This window comes from Trichechus manatus, unplaced genomic scaffold, assembly GCF_000243295.1.
Source record: "Trichechus manatus latirostris isolate Lorelei unplaced genomic scaffold, TriManLat1.0 scaffold00003, whole genome shotgun sequence".
Taxonomy (NCBI): Eukaryota; Metazoa; Chordata; class Mammalia; order Sirenia; family Trichechidae; genus Trichechus; species Trichechus manatus.
This window is the reverse complement of record NW_004443939.1, coordinates 5665964-5688301: the sequence shown is the minus strand read 5'-3', so window position 1 is coordinate 5688301 and position 22338 is coordinate 5665964. Positions and strand designations below refer to the sequence as shown.

Below are 22338 nucleotides of genomic sequence, written 5' to 3'. Positions count from 1 at the left end.
CCTTAGTAGGTAGGACAGATAGACAATAAACCCAAAAACCAAACCCACTGCCGTCGAGTCGATTCTGACTCATAGCGACCCGACAGGACAGAGTAGAACTGCCCCATAGAGTTTTCAAGGAGCGCCTGGTGGATTCCACCTGCCGACCTTCAGGTTAGCAGACGTAGCTCTTAACCACTATGCCACCATATGCCACCAGCGTTTCCAGATAGACAATACTGACGTGTATTCCCTGGATGAAAAAGGATACAAACACAGTGAAGGACACACTGAGGGGCTTTAGAGGATATTAAAATAAATTCTGAGTATCAGAAGCACTTGATTCTGCGTTACACACTTCTTCAGAAACCTTTTATGGAGCATAAATTCAAATAAGCAATTTACAAAAATAAATATAAATTCTTATACCTTGTACTTCATGATCATCAACTAAAGATGGTAACACATTAATAAGTCATAAAATCAATTTAGTAGATTATGACCAACATATAAAAAATACAGGAAGATACATCAGAAAATATCTGAGTGCAAGGCAGCAATGTACAGTCAGGGTAACTTCTGTCTCTGTTATATACATAAAGATGTATATGTACTTATTAATGATATAAAATATATTTTTTTCTGTGATTCTTGGTCAAAAATATTTGATAAACACTGTTCTAGACATCTAATAATTAGCTGAATTTCAACTCACCTTATTATACCAGGCAGACACAATGAGTTTTTCTTCATAATCACGGAATTTTGCTACTTTACATTCACTCTGGAAAAAGATATGAGGACTGTTAAAAATCGTAGAGACCATCACAAACAATAAAAACTGAATCATTTCTTCATTATTGACAGAATCTGAGGGATGAATTTGTGAGACACAAAAACAGTCAAAACGTAAATGGAATCATGCAGAAATGCATGCAACAAGACCTTTAGGAAAGAACAGGATCTGTGACTGGCAGAACAACGTCATTTTCCAAATACAAACAAGTCATTCTTATGCTACAGTTCCCTATGTCTAGAAATAAAGGTAATAACTAGCTCAGGCAACAAAACAGTAGAGCTGTATCTAGCTGTATCTTGACTGAGGAGAAAGGGGACATGGTAAAAAATAACCAGGAAAATTCTTTAAAATCCCCCATAAACTTTGCACAAATTTTCATCTCTGAAGTCATCCTGACAACCCTATTTATCTGCCACCTATTTCCTATCTACTCTAATACAGGTAATTTTTTAATTTGGTTGATCACCAGATATAGTAGGTTTATATTAAAAAATATATTATCTTGAAACACATGCATCTTCTTTCAGGCAAGGCAAGATGTTCATGGTACACAAAGCATACAGGAATCAAGCCCAAACGAGGGAGGTGAGAGCCCTTCTCCCAGCTAACACCCACTCCAGATATAGACTCCCAGAGACGAATGGGAGACCAAATGACCTCTGCTATGGACGTTATTTTTCTCCTTTTTCTTTGTGCAGTGTGTAGAGATGAATTCACATATACTGAATGCCCATATGCTGTGACTTAACTGAGGTGTTTCCTCAGAGCCCTATAGTTAGATGCACCATTTGGTTGTCATAGCTGCATTTCAAATACCAACAGTAGTGTGTATTCTCATTGTGGCTTTCACTGGGAAGTAAATAATCAGAGAAATTGAGATTTCAGAGATTATCCAGTCTCAGTGTCATTATTTTACAGATAAGGAGTCTGAAGTGGAAGGAGAAGAAGTGAAGAAGTGACCAGTAAAACTGTAACCCTAGCTTCCTGATGTATGTAAGATATAATGCTGGATATAGAGAGATAGATAAGGCAAACCTTTGCCCTCAAGACACTGGCAAGTGCCAATAAGATAAACAATGCTCCTGTGGGATGCATCAGTGAGTTCAAAGCACATAGAATCACATGGAGAGATAAGCAACTCTGCCTAAGGGATACAGGGAAGCTTTAGAGGAACTGATGCTTGAGTTGGATCTTGAAGAACTAACAGTATTCTTCCATGAGATTTCTCTATCCAGTCCTTCTTACATGACTTGGACAAAGGTTTTTATAGCAAGTACACATCAGGTTAGTGTGTACTCTGGATGTAGGGAAGAGAAGAGTGTTAAAGTTTTTAAACAAAAATATTTCTACAGCAGTCCCTATGTACTGGCTCAGAAATGAATAATTTGTATGTATAAACAACAGTAAGTGAATATAATGTGTTTCTCTGAAACACAGCATTCCTAGTTAATCTAAAAAGAAACCAACTATCAATTACAAGAATTTCAAGCCCAGTATTTAGAATTCAACACTGCTCTGCAATCATGTATACGCTGTTATGAAGACGTTTATACTGTCTTTAAAAATAACACAAAATATCACCACAGTATTAAAAAGAGTAGTTTTTTGAAATACTTTATAAATAAAACTAGAATATTCCCAATTGTAAAATCTAAAAATTATACAATTATACAATTCCATATTGACATACTTTGTTGTTGCTGATGTAACTAGCATAAAAATAACTTTAAAAATTAAAGGTACAGCTAATTAATAAGAGCGTGCCATTACTAACACAACTTTGCAAGACTAATAATCAAGATTACCCATTTAGTTCAAGGGCTTACTGGGATCTAGAAAGTACTTCCTTTACCAGTAATTCCAACTGATAAGCTTGTTTAAGATTAGGTCAGGAAGAAGGATAAGATAAAGCTGGTTAACTGAATGAACACAGTTCCGTTTTTAAAAATGTGAGATTAGTTTCTTTCTTCTTCAAATTTCTGAATGAAAATCGCATGGACAGAATTTTAAAAGGATCATTACAACAGGGCTTTACTAGAAAATCAGGGATATCCATATCCTTGGCTGTTACACAGGGACAGCGATACAATGCAGCATGTAAACAGGGTAAATAAACTGTACAGAGACCAATATTGTGAGCTACTGAGATTCTTTGTAATAAACATACCGAGTACTAAAACCTATTTCTAACTTCTTGCAAAACTTGATAATTAACGGAAAATATATGATAGCAGTTAATTACCAGGAGATGAGTAAATACTGAAATTTTACCTCCAGAATCTCAATTCTTCTTTCTTTCTCTGACAACTGTTTTCTAAGTAGCATTATTTCAGCAGATGCTGGATTTAATTTGGGATCTAAAGTTTTTATTACCTGTTTAAAGAAAAAATAAAATAATATTTTATGTTCAATTTACCTCATCAAGTATTAATATATAACAATATATTCTATAAAGTCTATGTAAGTAAGATGGAAATCATCTGGAAAGCGATCCAGGAGCTAACTACAGCTTGCTTTACAATCTGATTTGAATAACAAAAATAACTTACTCTACAGATGAAAAAACAAAAATTCAGTACAAAAATAGGAAGATCTTTATCTCAAGTTTCCTTTCCCCAAGACTCAGTACTAAGGGACAATTTTTTTTAGCCTTTTCGAACTTTGAGCACTGAGATCTTAATTTTTTCCACATTTATTCGACTTGAGTATTAAAAAAAATGAAAATGAATTTAATAACGATGGGGGACTTGCTGATTTTACAAAATAAAGGTAACATACAAAAATGAAATTCTTAACAATCTTTCTCAATACCACTACATTGTTAAATGTAATTCATTAGGTAAGATCAATATAATAGATGGTAAAATCAATATAACAGATGGTAGATGTTGGTGATTTGTCTGTAAACCCTAAGGTTTTCAATCACTCTTATGTAAATTACTAAAAGTTGGTTAAAAGAGATGTTTGATCAGAATATGGTTAAGAAACTCAACCTAACTATGCAGTCTGCAGTCTGTTAGGAAACCAACTTGGAAATATCAGGTACAAATTATAAGCAAAAACTACAAAACAGTCCTAAAATAGAGATACCCATATGATAACAATTATATGCCTACTAAAGAAGGTTTAAAATTATTTAATGAGTTATAAAAATGTCATCTATATTTATATAGGTAAAGAAAAAAGTCTAAAAGGCAATATACTGGAATATTACTGTGGTTCATTTATTCATTCAAAAACAATTTACTGAGTGCCTATACGTGGCAGACACCACCAAGATGGAGCACAACGGGGATATAGCGGTTTGCTAGAGACAAGGTGCTAGCCCTCACAGGGCTCACATCATAAAAGGAGAACACATTAAAGAGCTTCAACCATAATTAAATCATGATGTTTCTACCTCTAAGTGATGACAGGACGCTTATAATTTTTTATATTCTCTGTATTTTCTACTATGGACATACATTACTATTTTAACTAGTCTTTCCTCTCTCACCCTTCAAATAACATTTAGGGGGAAAAAAGAAGCCGTGTTCACCAAAACAAGGAACTGTTTTTTAAATGATACTACTCATTGATGACAAGAGTATAGTATTCATTGTCATTGCTTTGTATGGTTAGTTACAGTCTTTTAGAATGTCATTTAGAAATACATATCAAGAGTCTTATTAAAGTGTTCCTATCCTTTGACTCAGTAATTTCATTTCTAGGATACAAGGTTAAGATAATAAACCAAAATAAGAGGAAAGCTTTCTGTATAAATATATTGCCTATAGCTTTATTTCTAGTAGCAAAAAAAGAAAAAGAAATAAAAACAAACTATTTCCAACAATAGGATGATGATTAAATAAATATGGTATATCCCACACAATGAAATATTAGGTAGCCATTACTTTACTTTTGCAAAGTCGGCTCCATACAATAGTGTCTGTCTTATTCACTGCTGTTTCCTACTAACACAGCAGGACTCAATAAATATAAAATTATATTTATATGACATGAGAAAATGGTTAATATTTTAAGTTAAAAAACAGAAATTTTACAAACAATCATGGGAAAAATATGCATTGAAAAAAATGCACTGTTAAGAAAATATACGAAAATGTTAACAACAGTTGTCTCTGGGAACTTTTCTATATTTTACATTTTCTACAATAAGAATTTATACTTTTGTAACTGGAAGAAGTTAAATTGTGGTAGAGAATGCCTGAATTTTGGCCAAGACTATTTTCATTTCCTTCTAGAAACACAGCTAGCTAGTATAGCTGCCTCCCTGCAGCTGGGTGTGGCCATATGCCTGAGTTCTACCCACTGAAATGAGAGTGACTTACAATGTTTTCAGGCCTAATCCATTACAAACCACCCATACAATCTATGCTGTCTTCATATACTAGTTGGACAATGTCAAGAACATGGGAATCCTATGATAAAGAAGGCAGGGCCTCTGTCAACTTGGGGCTCTAATTGTGTGGAGGAGAAACTCCTTCCCACCAGTGACTGGACTTCATGTGATTGAGAAGCTTCTATCTAATTAAGCCTTGAGAGTTTGGGGTTTATCTGTTGCTGCAAATACTGTTTATGCCTTAATTGACAAATGAGTATATATAAAACTTAAATATAAGAAAGGAAGATAGACAAATTACCAATATTTTAAAACTTCTACATAAAATTTCTGTTTCATTCAGTAAATACAAAATAGTACATTAACATTGTCTGAGACAGAATACTAATACTTAACTAGGAAAATATACATAGCAATCCATGGAAATTAAAGATTTTATAAGAATAGTATTTACAGACATTTAAAATAAAAGTACGAAATAAAAAAAAAGTAGTCTGGTGAACATTAGAATAAATGTATTTTACTGTCTAATCTAGACTAAATGTAAACAAGCTTAACAAACTAAATTTTCATAAAAAGCAAAATGTTCACTTTAACAGTTGAAGATTCCATACATTATAGTAGTGATTCTTCTCTGAAGAAGTCAGGATAGTCAATGTATAAAATGTCCCCATGGGCCATATGTTTATCTGACGCTGATGAGTGAGACTGAGGAAGGATAAGGGCTGGTGCGGACACACCATGTGGACACATACCAGGAATCTGACAGGCAAGGAGAGGCAGTTAGAAGTAAAGCGACTTGATACAGATGCAGGAATAGCAGTACAACCAGGTACAATAGGTTTAATAGAACATCGGCCACAAAGACTTGAGTTCTGAAAGCTAACCTACTCACATTTCTTGCTTTCTCCAAGTACATTTTGTATCTTTCCTCCATTGCTTTCATGTCTTCATCTTTCTTCTGAAGAGCAGCTTCAAGTTCACTGATCTTTTGTACTATTAATGAAAATTAATACAATATAACTAATCACTTCCTATTTAAAACACTTCATCCTCACATAAAAAATTCTATTTATCATACTTATTTTTCTAAAGACTGGCAAGGGAACTTGAGAAATTTTCCATTTCTTCTTTTTAGTGAACTCTCATCTAAAACTTCTTAACTACAATCTTGATCATTTCTTACTAATTTGCTTCTCACAAAAACGACTATTAATCTGCTTGATCCAGTTATTTTTCTCCTTTCTATCAAGTATCCCAATAAGCAAATACACCTTACAATGTGAGCACAATCACAATAAGAGCAAATAAGGCATTACTTCTACATAACGCTTTGAAGTTCATTGTTATCTAATTTTAAATCATTTTATTTAAATTTCCACATTATTAATTCTATTATGTTTTACAATGTTTGATACTCCTATATATCAGTTAGTTCATTTTATCAAATTTACATTTTCTGTTTCAAGATTAGATCATTTATTAATGACTTCACTAAAAATTAACATAGTTCTTATTTTCAATGTATATATATAACTGCATTGTTCAAAGACTTATATATAGTTCTTGCATCCTTCAACTAAATAAAGCCCTTACATATCATCCTATCCAGACTTTTACAAATACCTACCATTCTGGTTTACATCTGGCTGAAGATCTTCAATGAGCTCTTGTTTCTTCTGTAATTCTTCATGGACCTCTGTTAGTTTTTCCCTAAGTAGCAGAAACAGCATGGGGCTTTGGAGTCAAACACATCTAAGAATGAAAACTGGTCTCTGTCATGTAACATTTGTGGACTGTGGGCAAGGCACTTTCTCACCCTTAGCTTCCTCACCTGTGAAATGGGAATGATACCTGTCTAATTCTAGGTGGTGTTGTGAGGATGTAAACTGCCTGGCGCATGCTGGGTGCTAAAAAGTGTTATATTCTTTCCGCCTGGCAACTCTCATTTCCAAGAAAGTAAAAGGAAATATTCATAGGTTTAACATCCCATGTTTTTACATAATATAACTGTTCTACTTGTCTGCTTGTTAAACTCTTCAAACGGCAACAGAAAAATGTAGGTGTGGGGGATTGTTCGAGGCAGTCTAAATCTTTTAGCATGTTTTTATTTGTTGATGGCAGTGGTGAACATTCAGCTTAGCATGAGGAGATCTACTTGTATAAACAAAATCAGAAAAGGATATTAATTCTAGACGTGTTTACAACACTTCCCCTTTCATATTTGAAATGAAATATCAGATTTACTTACATATGAGCTTCCAACTTCTGCTTTAGTTTGCTGGACTATAAAGTTAAAAAAAGGTGCTGTAAAAGTTTATCTTGACCAAGTTTTCCAGATATCAAAAAAATTTTACCTCCTTTTGAAGGTGTACTGTTTAATAATATAAATGTTTTAAAAGTTTGTACTTTTAATAATATACTTATGAAAACGTAACATTTTAGGTATCTTCTACTTCAAAGCAAAACAAATAGGAAATGAAATAGGGAAGATAAATGAAATGGCAGGAAAAAATGCTTAGTATTTCTAAATTTAAAAAAATAATATTTATACTTGAAGAAAAAATAGCAAGTACAAGCTGAATGTGATATATTGAGGAGTATCAAACATTTAGATACCTAAAGAGTTATTTGTTTAAAATACAAATTTTAAGGTTTTAGGCCTTTAAAGAAGAACAGACTTTACTGAAATAATTATTTAAACACCGTCATTGAAATGAAAACAGTTCAATATTAACACAAATGTTGTATCATTATAAAAGCAAGCACTTTACTCTTAAGCAGGCAATTGGATTTTGTTAAAAAACAAAAATTCAGAAAATAAAAATTCATCTTCAAAAAAATTTAAATTACAGTAGTAGTTCTGAATCTACTGAATAGATGAAAGGTTTAAAATGTGTAATCTGAAATATAATTTGGACACCAATAAATTAAGAAACAAAAGATCAAGAAATTTAAACCCTTTATAATATTTTAATCCAAAATTTAGTACTGAAAATGATTCCATTTGAAAAGTCTTCCTTAATAAGGCTAAAAAAAATTTGTATTAGAGAGGTTACAATACCGTATATATGCACATATGAGATGCCGCCATGCATGAGACGATTTCTATTTTCCAAGCCCCCAGGAAAAAAAGAGAAAATCATATAAAGGATATAAAATACAGAAAGGAAATGCTACTCTTTCAATCTTCCTTTTCATTTCATCACTCACTCTGCATAGTTTCCTTCCCTATCAGCACAAGTATAATCACCTAACATTCTCTCTAATCCCAATCATTATCTAACACACATCTAGCCCTATCATTTTTGTTGCTGTTTTGAATGAAATATAATACGTTTCTCAATCACAGCTTCTTTCCCCCTACACATATGGAGATCAAACTATAAAGAAATTGCTAAGTATATTCAGAGTTACGCTAAGTTTGATCTCTCTCAAGTCCACCAATATCAGCCATCAAAAACCATTAGAAAATGGCAAGACCATGAGTTGGTACGGAAGGAGGGAGGAAATAAGGGGGTGAAGTCTCTAAGATTGTACTAATGTTTCTGTCCTTCAGAGGCTGGTATAATCCATTTTTTGAATGCTCTTTTGGCAGAAATCAATTTGTCTTTTCTAATTTCCTTTCAGAAAGTTTCTTCAATTGTGACTGTTGATAATGCTCATTTGAGTTTTTTCTCAGACAAGCCTAATGCTCATTTGAGTTTTTTCTCAGGCCAGCACTGTTAGAATCCAGGCAGAACTGTGAAGGTTTCAATAGTAGCATGGTCTCAATCAAGAATTACCGTGAACTTAGATGCAGCTGTTGAAGTAGGGCAGGCAGAAATCACCTTACAGTACATGTGATCAATTTATAGACTCCAAGGAGGCAAAATCACTGCATCTGTTATGCAGATATATACGGTATTTAATGGTACCCTCAATGATAAGGGTGGTGCATTCGTCTACTAGATTACTTTGGGCATCAGGACCTGCTATTACAGAGTCTATACACAGTAAAATTAGTATAATTTTTAAGTTACTTACAGTTTCACCTTCAGACTTTGCATCTTGCTCCTGTAAAGACTTCTGGAGGTCCTCAATCTGCTGCTGTAATTCTCGGATGCGTTCTTGGCTCAGCCTATTGTAAGATGAGTCATATGTACTCATTTGTATTAAAAGTCAAAGTAGTTGTTGTTAGGTATCTTTGAGTCAGTTCCGACTCATAGCAACCCTATGTACAACAGAACGAAACACTGCCTGGTCCTGTGCCATCCTCTCACAATCACTGCTATGTTTGAGCCCACTGCTGCAGCCACTGTGTCAATGAACAAGAAGACCGAAGAAGAACTGATGTCTTTCAATTATGGTGTTGTCAAAGAATACTGAATATACCATGGACCGCCAGAAGAACAAACAAGTCTGTCTTGGAAGAAGTACAGCCAGACCACTCCTTGGCTTCAAGGATGGCAAGGCTTGGTCTCATGTACTTTGGACATGTAATCAGGAGGGATCAGTCCCTGGGGAACATCATGTTTGATAAAGAAGAGGGTCAGCAAAAAAGAGGAAGACCCTTGATGAGATGAACTGACACAGTGGCTGCAACAAAGCAGTTAAGGATCTACAATTTAAAGGTGCATCCATGCAATTAATTTAATTCATAAAACCAACATTTAATAGCAATTACAAATGCTGAGTAATTATCTGTAGTTTGGTGCAATACCTAGTACAGTAAGTTACCTCCAAGGAAATACTTAAAAAAAAAAAAAAATTTATCTGTAAAGCATACATACTCAAATTTAAAAATTTAACTACTTATGTATCAGTGGCAAAAATGTAACATTTCTTCACTGTACTCTCTGGTAAAAAAAATTAGAAATCTAGCTTAATTTTCCTATAGTTCTATCTATAATAAATAGAAACTAGATTTCCTTTTTCTATTTCAGATCTCAAGATGTATTGGGGGAAAGGAAAGATCACCATTTTCCCACCACTTCTGTGTGACTTTTTTTTTTTTTCCCAAGAGATTGGCACAAGCAACTAGTGCAGGTTTTAAACTGGCAAAATTGCATTCTTTCAAATCCTGCTTGAAAGTTGTCTACACTGGAAGTTACCAGCAAGAGTTAGTATCTCTCTGTCTCTCTCTATGTAAGACACATATAACTGCCTATCATAATATTTCCATTATTGTAGTTATCACATATGTAATAATTATCTATTCACCTGTCTTCCTATTATTCTTTTCCTAAAAACTGAAAATTAGTATCTCCAGTGCTAGCAAATGGTATTAAACTGTATTAGATTTTAATATTTAATGATGTCAGCAGAAAGTTAAAATGTTATTCTTCTTTTAACTACAGTTGATTTAACAGTATGCACAAAAGTTTGCGAGAGACAAGGTTCAAGTGTCTCAGACTTCTGGTGGTCTTCAAGGTTCAATAAAGCCTAGACAAATCAATCCAAATATACTTGACAGCAAGAGTGCTATTTATAAGAGGCAGGTTAACATAATGGTTAAGAGCAAGAGACTCAGGAGCCAGACTGACCATTTTCAAATGTAGGATCCATGACTGACTAGCTCTGTAACCTTGGGTAAGTTACTTATCCTTGTCTTCCTTATACATAAAAGACAGAATACAAATAAACACAAAGTAGCTAGAAAAGTGCCTGGCACATAAGGCTACACAAATGTTACCTATTTTTATTATTATTATAATTTCTGAGTGCCTCATTTGTACAAGTACCAGTTGCTTTAAGCACATATTCTTTAATCTTCATAACAACTTGCAAATGAGTATCACTCCCAATTTATAGCTGAGAATACCAACAGTGAGAGAGCTTAAGTAACTTGCCCAGAACAAAACTATTAGTAAACTAGAGGTGGGATTCATACTGGACTCTAAAATCTATGTCCCACTGATTTTGGTTTAATGCACCAGACCCAGTAGAGAGCCAGACTGTCATTTATTCATATGTTAACTTTTCTGTCAATTGTGAAGATATCTAAATGAACAGCTTGGTTGATGAAGCCTGCTAAAATTAATGGATCATCCATGAGTCCATTAGTTCTGTGATGAAATCAATCACTTGACTTGTTTTATGGGGTGAAGCTTATAGTAGTGAGAGACTATAAACAAACAAAAACTTCAGAATTCTACAAAACCCTAATTAATTTAACTATAATACTATATTCCAGTTCTGTGAACCAAGATTTGTGGTTAGGTAATAAAATTACCATGCTGTTAAATTATAAAGAAGCCTGTCACCTTTGATCAGTTTCCAATTCATTCATTTTACGGTGCTTCTGTTCCAGCTGCTCCTGAAGTTCTTCAATACGTTCATTCTCAGTCCCTTCCTGTTGTAAGCGAAGCATCTTATTTTCATGTTGCAGTCGAATAAATACTTCCCTGATGTTGAAAAGCAAAATTTGTATTTTAATTTTTAAAAAGTAATAGTCTTTACATTCTTAACTTTTTTAAAGAGTAAATTCTTGTCTACTCAAGCTGCCATATTAAACTACTGTTTTTGAAAAATGTACATTGCAAGACTGTACCTCAAAAAAAAAAGTAGTAAAATTTTTAAAGTATAGGTATAGGATTATATTATATTTCATTAAATATTTATTATGCAAATTCCAAAGAAACAACGTGAATAACTTTACTTCCATAATTTAGAAACTATTCACCAAAGGGCAACATAAAGTATATTCTTAGAAAACATAAAAATAAAAATCAATAGATTTAAGGAGACTCTAGTTTGCCTAAAACTTTTAATATACTTTTATGATGGTAATAAAACAGTATCTAAACTTTTAATTGTGGGGAAAAATTATTAAAGGTTTACATGCACTTTATTTTAAATGTAAATAGGAAAGGTATTAAATGAGAAGTAATACTCTTCCAGCTGCTGCCCTTACAAATTCCATTCCTCAAAGCCAACTAATTTCAATCTATCCCAATTTTTGTTCTTCAGAATGCTAGCACCATAACTCTAAACTACAGCCTCTTATTTTTTGCATTATCAATTTTAGAATAATGACTGACTCCCGCACTAAGACAGGTAAGTAACTAATCTCTTTATACAATACCACGTTTATTAGTTATATTGTTTTTCATCTTCTAATACTTTTATAATTTTCATAACATATTTAAACCTCCATAAAAAAACCAAACCAAATCTGCTGTAGCTGAGTCAATTCTGACTCATAGCGACCCTAAAGGTCAGAACAGAACTGCCCCACAGGGTTTCCAAGGAGCAGCTAGTGGATTTCATCTCTCAGCCTTTTTTGGTTAGCAGCCTGAGTTCTTAACCACTATGCCACCAGGGCCCCATAGTAATAGTTACAGCAACTTTGCATAAACTTTAGACAGTGTTTTGTTTTGTTTTGTTTTTCCCTATTCTGTAGCACATGACCTCACCTCCTAGCAAGAAGTGACAAGAGTATTTTTAGGTATTTGTAAAATGGACTGGGAGAACTTTCCAAAACAAATAGATGTTAATACCTAAAAAGTCCACATCCAGGGATCTATCTTAGGATCAAATATTTAATATAATTTCAGTGATGATCCAGTTTCTCTAAAATGATTTTAGTTAAAAATTATGAGAAAATAAAATATAGAATTCAATTTTGAAAACTGATGTATAAAGACAAAAGGACTTTTCAACAAATGGTGCTGGAACAACAGGATATCCACATGCAAAACAATGAAGTTGAACCCTATTTCATAACATGTATAAAAATTAACTCATAATGGATCACAGACTAAATATAATAGCTAAAACTATAAAACTCCCAAATCTTTGCAACCTTAAGTTAGTTGATGTTTTTCTCATAAATGACACCAAAAGCACAAACAAAAGAAAAACTGAGATAACTTGGGCTTCATGAAAATTAAAAACTATTGTACTACAGGTAATACCATTAAGAAACCGAAAAGACAACCTATGAAATTGGGAGAAAATATTTACAAATCACATATCTGATAAGGGACTTATATCGAGAATATATAAAGGATTCTTAACACTCAATAATAAAAAGACAAATAACCTAATTAAAAAATGGGCAAAATATTTGGATAGACATTTCTCCAGAGAAGATATGCAAACGGTCATTAAGCACATAAAAAGATGGTCAACGTTGAAATGTAAATCAAAACCACAATGAAATACCACTTCACACTCACTATGATGGCTACATTAAAAAAGACATATTAACAAGCTCTCACAAGAATATGAAAAAATCGGAACCCTCATACATTACTGGTAAGTACGAAAAATGGTTCAACCTCTTTAGAAAAGAGTATGGCAGCTCTTTAAAATATTAAATATAGTTACCATATAACCCAATAATTCTACTCCTAGGTATGAACTGAAGAGCTATAGCTGCACAAAACTTTGTACATGAACGCACACAGTGGTACTAGTCGTAGTAACAAAAAGGTGGGAACAACCCAAATGTCGATCAACTAATGAATGGATAAACAAAATGTGATATTATCCATATGACTGTTATTGTTAAGTGCAGCCGAATCGGTTCTGACTCATACCGACCCTAAATACAACACAACAAAACACTGTCCGGTCCTGCGCCATCCTCACAACTGTTGCTGTTTCAGCCCATCCTTGCAGGGACTATGTTAATACATGCCATTGAGAGCCTTTCTCTTTTTCACTGACCTTCTATTTTACCAATCATGATGCCGTTCTCCAGAGACTGATCCCTCTTGATAACATGTCCAAAGCACGTGACACTAAGTCTCACCATCCTCGCTTCTAAGGAGCATTCTGTCTGTCCTTCTTCCAAGACAGATTTCTTTGTGCTTCTGGCAGTCCACTGTATATTCAATACTCTTCGTTAACACCATAATTCAAATGCCTCAGTTCTTCTTAGGTCTTCCTTCATTGTCCAGCTTTAACATGCATATATGACAACTGAAAATACCCTGGCTTGGTTCAGGTGCACCTTAGTCCTCAAAGTGACATCTTTGCCAATGCAATGCGTCATTTGATCTCTTGACTGGTGCTTCCATGAATGTTGACTGTGCATCCAAGTAAAATGAAATCCTTGTCAACTTCAATCTTTTCTCCACTTATCATGATGTTGCTTATTGGTCCAGTTGTGGGGATTTTTGTTTTCTTTATGTTGAGGTGCAATCCATACTGAAAGCTGTGGTCTCTGATCTTCATCAGTAAATGCTTTGAGTTCTCTTTGCTTTCAACAAGTAAGGTTGTGTTATCTGCATATCACAGGTTGTTAATGAGTCTTCCTCCAAACCTGATGTTGCATTCCTATTCATATAGTCCAGCTTCTTGGATAATTTGCTCAGCATACAGACTGAATAAGTATGGTGAAAGGATACAACCCTGACGCACACTTCTCCTGATTTTAAACCACACAGCATACCCCTGTCCTGTTTGAACAACTGCCTCTTGGTCTATGCACAGATTCCACGTGAGCACAATTAAGTGTTCTGAATTCCCATTCTTTGCAATGTTATCCATAATTTGTTATAATCCACAGTCGAATGCCTTTGCATAGTCAATAAAACACAGGTAAACATCCTTCTGGTATTCTCTACCTTCAGTCAAGATCCATCTGACATCAACAATGATATCCCTCGTTCCACGTCCTCTTCTAAATCCAGCTTAAATTTCTAGCAGTTCCCTGTCGATGTACTGCTGCAAACAATTTTGAATGATCTTCAACAAAATTTTACTCACGTGTGATATTAACGATACTGTTAGATAATTTTTGCATTCTGTTAGGTCACCTTTCTTTGGAATGGGCGCAAATATGGACCTCTTCCAGTCAGTTAACCAGGTAACTGCCTTCCAAATTTCTTAGCATAGACGAGTGAGCACTTACAGCGTTGCATCCATTTGTTGAAACATCTGAACTGGTATTCCATCAATTTCTGTGGCCTTGTTTCTCACCAATGCCTTCAGTGCAGCCTGGACTTCTTCCTTCAGTACCATCAGTTCAATACCATTGGATCATATGCTACCTCCTGAAATGGATAAACATCAACCAATTCTTTTTAGTACAGTAACTATGTGTATTCCCTCCATCTTCTTTTAATACTTCCTGTATCGTTCAATGTTTTCCTTGTAGAATCCTTCAATATTGGAACTCGAGGCTTAACTGTTTTCTTCAGTTCTTTCAGCTTGAGAAATGCTGAGCGTGTTCTTCCCTTTTGGCTTTCTAACTCCAGGTCTTTCACATGTCATTATACTACTACTTTGTCTTCTCAAGCTGCCCTTTGAAATCTTCTGTTCAGCTCTTTTACTTCATCATTTCTTCCAGTCACTTTAGCTACTCTACATTCAAGCTCAATTTCAGAGTCTCTTCTGACATCCATTTTCGTCTTTTCTTCCTTTCCTGTCTTTTTAATGACCTTTTCCTTTCTTCAAGTATGATGTTCTTGATGTCATCCAACAACTTGTCTGGTCTTTGGTCATTAGTGGCCAATGTGTCAAAACTACTTTTGAAATAGTCTCTAAATTCAGGTGGGATATACTCAAGGTCGTAGTTTGGCTCTCATAGACTTGTTTTAATTTTCTTCGGCTTCACCTTGAACTTGCATTTGAGCAACTGATGGTCTATTCCTCAGTCGGCCCTTGGCCTTGTTCTGACTGATGACATTGAGCTTTTCCATCATCTCTTTCCACAGATGTAGTTGATCTGATTTCTGTACATTCCATCCAGAGAGGTCCACGTGTATAGTTGCCATTTATGTTACTGAAAAAAGGTATTTCCAAAGAATAGTTCATTGGTCTTGCAAAATTCCATCATGTGATCTCTGGCACCATTTCTATCACCAAGGCCTTATTTTCCAACTACTGATCTTTCTTCTTTGTTTCCAACTTTCACATTCCAATCACCAGTAATTATCAATGCATCTTGTCTGCAGGTTTGATCAATTTCAGACTACAGAAGTTGGTAAAAATCTTCAATTTCTTCATCTTTGGCCCTAGTGGTTGTGGTTGGTTGGTAAATTTGAATAACAGTCATATTAACTGGTCTTTCTTATAGGTGTATGGATAATATCCTATCACTGACAGGGCTGTACTTCAGGACAGATCTTGAAATGTTCTTTTTGACAATGAATGTGACCTCATTTTTCTTTAATTTGTCATTCCCGGCATACTATACCATATGATCGTCAGATTCAATGTGGCTAATACCAGTCCATTTCAGCTTACTAATGTCTGGGTATCAATCTTTATGCATTCCATTTCAGTTTTGGACAACTTCCAATTTTCCTAGGTTCATACTTCATGCATTCCACGTTCCAATAACTAATGGATGCTTGCAGCTGTTTCTTCTCATTTTGAATCGTGCCACATCAGCAAATGAAGGTTCCGAAAGCTTTACCCCATCCATGTCATTTAAGTCGACTCTACTTTGAGGAGGAAGCTCTTCCCCAGTTGTCTTTTGAGGGCTTCCAACCTGAGGGGCTCATCTTCTGGCACTACATCAGACAATGTTCCACTGCTATTCATAAGGTTTTCACTGGCCACACTTTTAGAAGTAGATCGCCAGGTCCTTGTTCCTAATTATATATGGAATATAATTCAGCAATAAAAAAGAATTAAGTACATGCTACACTATGGATAAATCTTGAAAAAATATGCTAAATGAAAGAATCCAGTCACAAAAGACCATGTAATGTATGAGCCCACTTATATGAAATCTCCAGAATAGGGAAATCTACAGAGACAGAAAAATTAATGGTTGCTTGAGGCTGATGTGAGGGTAAAGGTAGGACTGGGAAATACTGCTAATGGGTATGAGGTTTCTTTTTGGGGTGATAGAAATGTTCTAAAATTAGATAGTAGTAATAGTTACACAATTATGTGAATATACTAAAACTCAGTGAATTGTACCTTTTAAATGGGTGAATCATATGGTACATGAATTATATCTGAATGAAAAGAGCGAAGAAAATTGTAAATAATAAATAAGTGAATTTATTGCCCATTCTGTCCACCCCCCACCCCAAAATGAAAAGAAAACCATAAAAACGCCAGGTTAGTCAAATGGCTAGAAGTAAACACAGCAATGAAAGACCAAGATAAAACTGAGGTCAAGAGAAACCTCTAAAATTTATACTTTATTTCTCTTTAATTCTCCTCCTATTATTGAGAGTTTTTAACTTTCACTCACGTGGATTTGAATGCCATATACTGAAAGGTTTTTCCATAGAGTTAACGAATAGGAAAATAAATAATTTCAACATAATAAAGCCCATGCTATGAAAACCAGAATATATTATTCAGATAGTGCAATTTACACATCTGATAAATTTTAAAATTGTTGTGGCAGCAATAACAATCTAACTTACAAAGTATAAGGAGATAAAATAATTTTTATAACTATGACTCATACAATAAAAAATTTTAAAAGACGTATAAAAAAAATCACATTTCTAATATTTTTAAATACAGATTATCAGTTAATTAAAAAAAAATTACCTATATTCCACGGGCATAATTTCAGCAGCAAGATTCTCATAACTTTTTGTGGCAGATGTATCTAAACAACAACAAAAAAACTAGATTAACATTTCAGTATGTCTTTTCTACCACTAAGAAGAAAGATCAAAAAAAAAAAAAAAAAAACCTTTTGTAAATTTAACAAAATTCACCTGTTTGGTTTAGGTGATCTTGTTGTACTTTCGAACATCGAAGCTCTTCATTTGTTTCTTTTAGAGTATCACGCTGTTCTATAAGCCTCTAAAAAACAATTGTTGACGTCAGAAAAATATTTAATTCTGCCTATAAGTAATGTACTTTATGCTTGTAATAATTTATCTTAACAAGTTAATTTATAACTGTTGTTTAATTAAAAGGGAAAAGTTTTTGTTTTAGTGCTAAGAAGTCAATTTTCTCCTGCATAAGTCATATAAACTTGATGTAACACATGACAGGCAATTTCCCCATTAGACAGTTTAACTTTGAACCAAATGAATGCAATTATGTAACCAAAAAACCCAACCCATTGCTACTGAGTTGATTCTGACACACAGAGTACAAATATGCAATTGTAGGGTAATGAAATCAGCATGGACTATGGAGGTAAACTGGACTATAGTTTCTTTCACCACTCCCTAGCTATATTATCTGAGCAAGTTATGTAACTCTTTGATGCTGTATTCACATCTTCAAAATGGGAATGTTGTTGTTGTTAGTTGCTATTGAGCTGGTTCCAACTCATAATGACCCTATGTACAACAGAATGATACATTGCCCAGTCCTGTGCCATCCTCACAATCATTGCTATGTCTGGGCTCATTGTTGCAGCCACTGTTGTCAATCCATCTCATTGGACAAGCGTGATGTCCTTCTCTAGGGAGCAGGGACTGGTCCCTCCTGATTGTTGTTGTTGTTAGGTGCTGTCGAATAGGTTCCAACTCACAGTGACCCCACGTACAACAGAACGAAACACTGCCCTGTCCTGCACCACTCTCACAATCATTGTTATGCTTGAGCCCATCGTTACAACCACTGTGTCAATCCATCTCTTTGTGACTCTTCCTCTTTTTCACTGACCCTCTACTTTACCAAGCATGATGTCCTTCTCCAGGACTGATCCCTCCTGATAAAGTGTCCAAAATATGTGAGACACAGTTTTACCATCCTTGCTTCTAATGAGCATTCTGGATGGACTTCTTCCAAGACAGATTTGTTTGTTCTTTTAGCAGTTCATGGATATTCAGTACTCTTTGCCAACACCACAATTCAAAGGCATCAATTCTTCTTCAGCCTTCCTTATTCTTCATCCAGCTTTTGCATGCACATGAGGCGATTGAAAACATCATGGCTTGGGTCAGGTGCACCTTTGTCTTCAAGGTGACATCTTTGCTTTTCAACACTTTAAAGAAGTCTTCTGCAGCAGATTTGCCAAATGCAATGTGTTATTTGATTTCTTGAGTGCTGCTTCTATGGGTGCTGACTGTGGATATAAGTAAAATTAAATCTTCAACACCTTCCATCTTTTCTCTGTTTATCATGTTGTTTACTGGTCCAGTTGTGAGATTTTTGTTTTCTTTATGTTGAGGTGTACTCCATACTGAAAGCTGTAGTCTTCGATATTCATCAGTAAGTGCTTCAAGTCCTCTTCACTTTTAGCAAGCAAGGTTGTGTCATCTGCATAACACAGGTTGTTAATCAGTCTTTTTTCTAATCCTGATGCCCCGTTCTTCTTCATGTCTAAAACATGTGAGATGAAGTCCTGCTAGCCTCGTTTCTAAGGAGCACTCTGGCTGTACTTTTCCAAAGCAGATTTGTTCATTCTTCTGGCACTCCACAGTATATTCAATATTCTTCACCAACACCATAATTCAAAGGCATCAATTCTTCTTTGGTCTTCCTTAGACACTGTCCAGCTTTTGCATGCTTAAGGTGACTGAAAATACCCTGGGGTGTGTCAGGCACACCATCATCCTCAAAGTGACATCTTTGCTTTTTAACACTTTAAAGATGCCTTTTGCAGTCAATTTCCCCAATGCAATGCATTGCTTGATTTCTTGACTGCAGCTCCCATGGGCCTTAGTTGTGGATCCAAGTAAAAAGGAATTCTTGACGACTTCAGTATTTTCTCCATTTATTATGATGTTGCTAATCCTCACCTCGTACCATATACAAAGATTAAGTAAAAATGGATCACAGACTAAATGTAAGAGCTAAAACTGTAATACTTTTAGAACAAAACATATGAGTATGTCTTGGTGACCTTGAGTTAGACAATGGTTTCTCAAAAAGGCCACCAAATGCACAGGCAACAACAACAACAACAAAAAATAGATAACTTGGATTTAGTCAAAATGAAGAACTTCTGTGCCACAAATAATACCATCAGGAAAATGAGAAGACAATCCACGGAACAGGAGAAAATACTTCCAAATCATATATCTGACATCTGTATCTACAATATATAAAGATGACAACTCAAAAAATTAAAAGACAAATAACCTAATTAAAAAACGGGCAAAGGATTTAAATAGACATTTCTCCAAAGAAGATTTACAAATGGCCAAAAACACATAAGAAGATGCTTAAAATCAGTTATTAGGGAAATACGAATTAAAAAAAAAAAGGAGGTAATATTTCTCATCCATTACATAGATATAAAAAAAAAAAAAAACAGCTAAAAAAGAAAATAAAAAACCTAAACAAACAACAACAGAAAATAAGTGTTGGCAGGGATATAGAGAAATCAGAACCCTCAAAAACTGCTGAAAGAGATGAAAAATGATTCGTATCCTTTAGAAAACATTAAAAGGTTAAACAGTTACCATATGACCTGGCAATACCAAAAAACAAAATAAAATGAGCCATTTGCCAGTGAGTCAATTCCAATTTATGGTGACCCCATGTGTTTCAGAGTAGAATTGCATTTCATATGGCTTTCAAAGGCTGTGATCTTTTGGAAGCAGATCACCAAGTCTTTCTTCCAAGATGATTCTGGGTGGGTTTGAATCGCCAACCTTTTAGTGAGTAGCCGAGCACTTAACCATCTGTGCCACCCAGGGACTCCCCAGCAATACAACTCCTAGGTACATACTGAAGGAAAATGAAAACTTATGTTCACACAAAAATGTGTACATGAATGTTCATAACAGCCTTATGTATAATACTGAAAGAGTGAAAATATCCCAAATGTCCATTAACTGATGAATGGATAAACAAAGTGTGCTATATCCATAAAGTAGAACTTTCAACAATAAAAAAAGAATTGAGTAATGATACATGTTACAATATAGATGAACCTTAAAAACATTATACTACGTGAATGAGGTCAGTCAAAAAAAAAAAACAAAGTGTATGATTATATATTCTAGACAAAAATGGGCAAATCTCTAGCAATAGACAATGTTTCCCTGGTATTCATTAAGTTTTCACTGGCTAATTCTTTTCAGAAGTAGACCACCAGGTACTTCTTCCTAGGAAACTGGAAATCTAAGAAAACTGGAAATTGTCAACAATGAAATGGAACGCGTAAAGATCAATATCGTAGGCATTAGTGAGCTGAAATGGACTGGTATTGGTCTTTTGAATCGGACAATCATATGGTCTTCTGTGCCGGGAATGACAACTTGAAGGGGAATAGCCTTGCATTCATCATCAAAAAGTACATTTCAAGGTCTATCCTGAAGTACAACACTGTCAGTGATAGATATTAGCCATAAGCCTATAAGAAAGACCAGTTAATACAACTATAATTCAAATTTACACACCAACCACTAAGGCTAAAGATGAAGAAATTGAAGATTTTTACCAACTTCTGCAGTCTGAAATTGATCGAACATGCAATCAGGATGCACTGATAACTACTGGTGATTGGAATGTGGAAGTTGGAAACAAAGAAGAAGGATCAGTAGTTGGAAAATATGGCCTTGGTGACAGAAATGATGCCAGAAGATCTGACTGAATTTTGAAAGACCAACGACTTCTTCATTACAAATACCTTTTCTCACCAACATAAACGGCAACTACACACATGGACTCACCAAATGGAATACACAGGAATCAAATCAACTACATCTGGGGAAAGAGATGATGGAAAAGCTCAATATTATCAGTTAGAACAACGCCAGGGCCCAACTGTGGATCAGACCATCAATCACTCACATGCAAGTTCAAGTGGAAGCTGAAGAAAACTAGGACAAGTCCACAAGAGATGAAGTACTACCCTGAGTATATTCCACCTGAATTTAGAGATCATCTCAAGAATAGATTTGTGATGTTGAACACTAATGACCGAAGACAAGACAACTTGTGGAATGACATCAAGGACATCATACGTGAAGAAAGCAAGGTCCTTAAAAAGACAAGAGAGAAAGAAAAGACCTAAATGGATGTTAGAAGAGACTCTGAAACTTGCTCTTGAACATAGAGTAGCTAAAGCAAAAGAAAAAAATGATGAAATAAAAGAGCTAAACAGAAGATTTCAAAGGGTGGCTCGAGAAGACAAAGTATTATGAAGAAATGTGCAAAGACCTGGAGATAGAGAATCAAAAGGGAAGAACATGCACAGAATATCTCAAGTGGAAAGAACTGAAGAAAGAATTCAAGCCTTGAGTTGCTATACTGAAGGATTCTACAGGAAAAATATTAAAGAACACAGGAAGCATCAAAAGAAGATGGAGGTTGGAAAAAAATATATCAAGCTAACAACTACCAAAAAAGAGCAGGAGTGGCAATACTAATCTCAGATAAAATAGACTTTAAAACAAAA

General features: G+C 34.7%; 1 protein-coding gene across 2 annotated transcripts in view; it reads right to left on the bottom strand.

Annotated features, from left to right (window-relative positions):
- Positions 1–22338, bottom strand: part of HOOK1 (hook microtubule tethering protein 1) — a 93688-nt gene that overhangs the window by 5719 nt on the left and 65631 nt on the right. For both annotated transcript variants that reach the window (XM_023730593.1, XM_023730594.1), the window contains 9 exons: positions 17747–17834; positions 17574–17634; positions 11366–11506; positions 9147–9240; positions 7372–7406; positions 6751–6833; positions 6016–6116; positions 3050–3151; positions 695–763 (listed from right to left, as the gene is read on the bottom strand). In XM_023730593.1, the coding sequence (XP_023586361.1) occupies positions 695–763; positions 3050–3151; positions 6016–6116; positions 6751–6833; positions 7372–7406; positions 9147–9240; positions 11366–11506; positions 17574–17634; positions 17747–17834 (774 nt within the window). The remainder of the gene's footprint in view (positions 1–694; positions 764–3049; positions 3152–6015; positions 6117–6750; positions 6834–7371; positions 7407–9146; positions 9241–11365; positions 11507–17573; positions 17635–17746; positions 17835–22338) is intronic.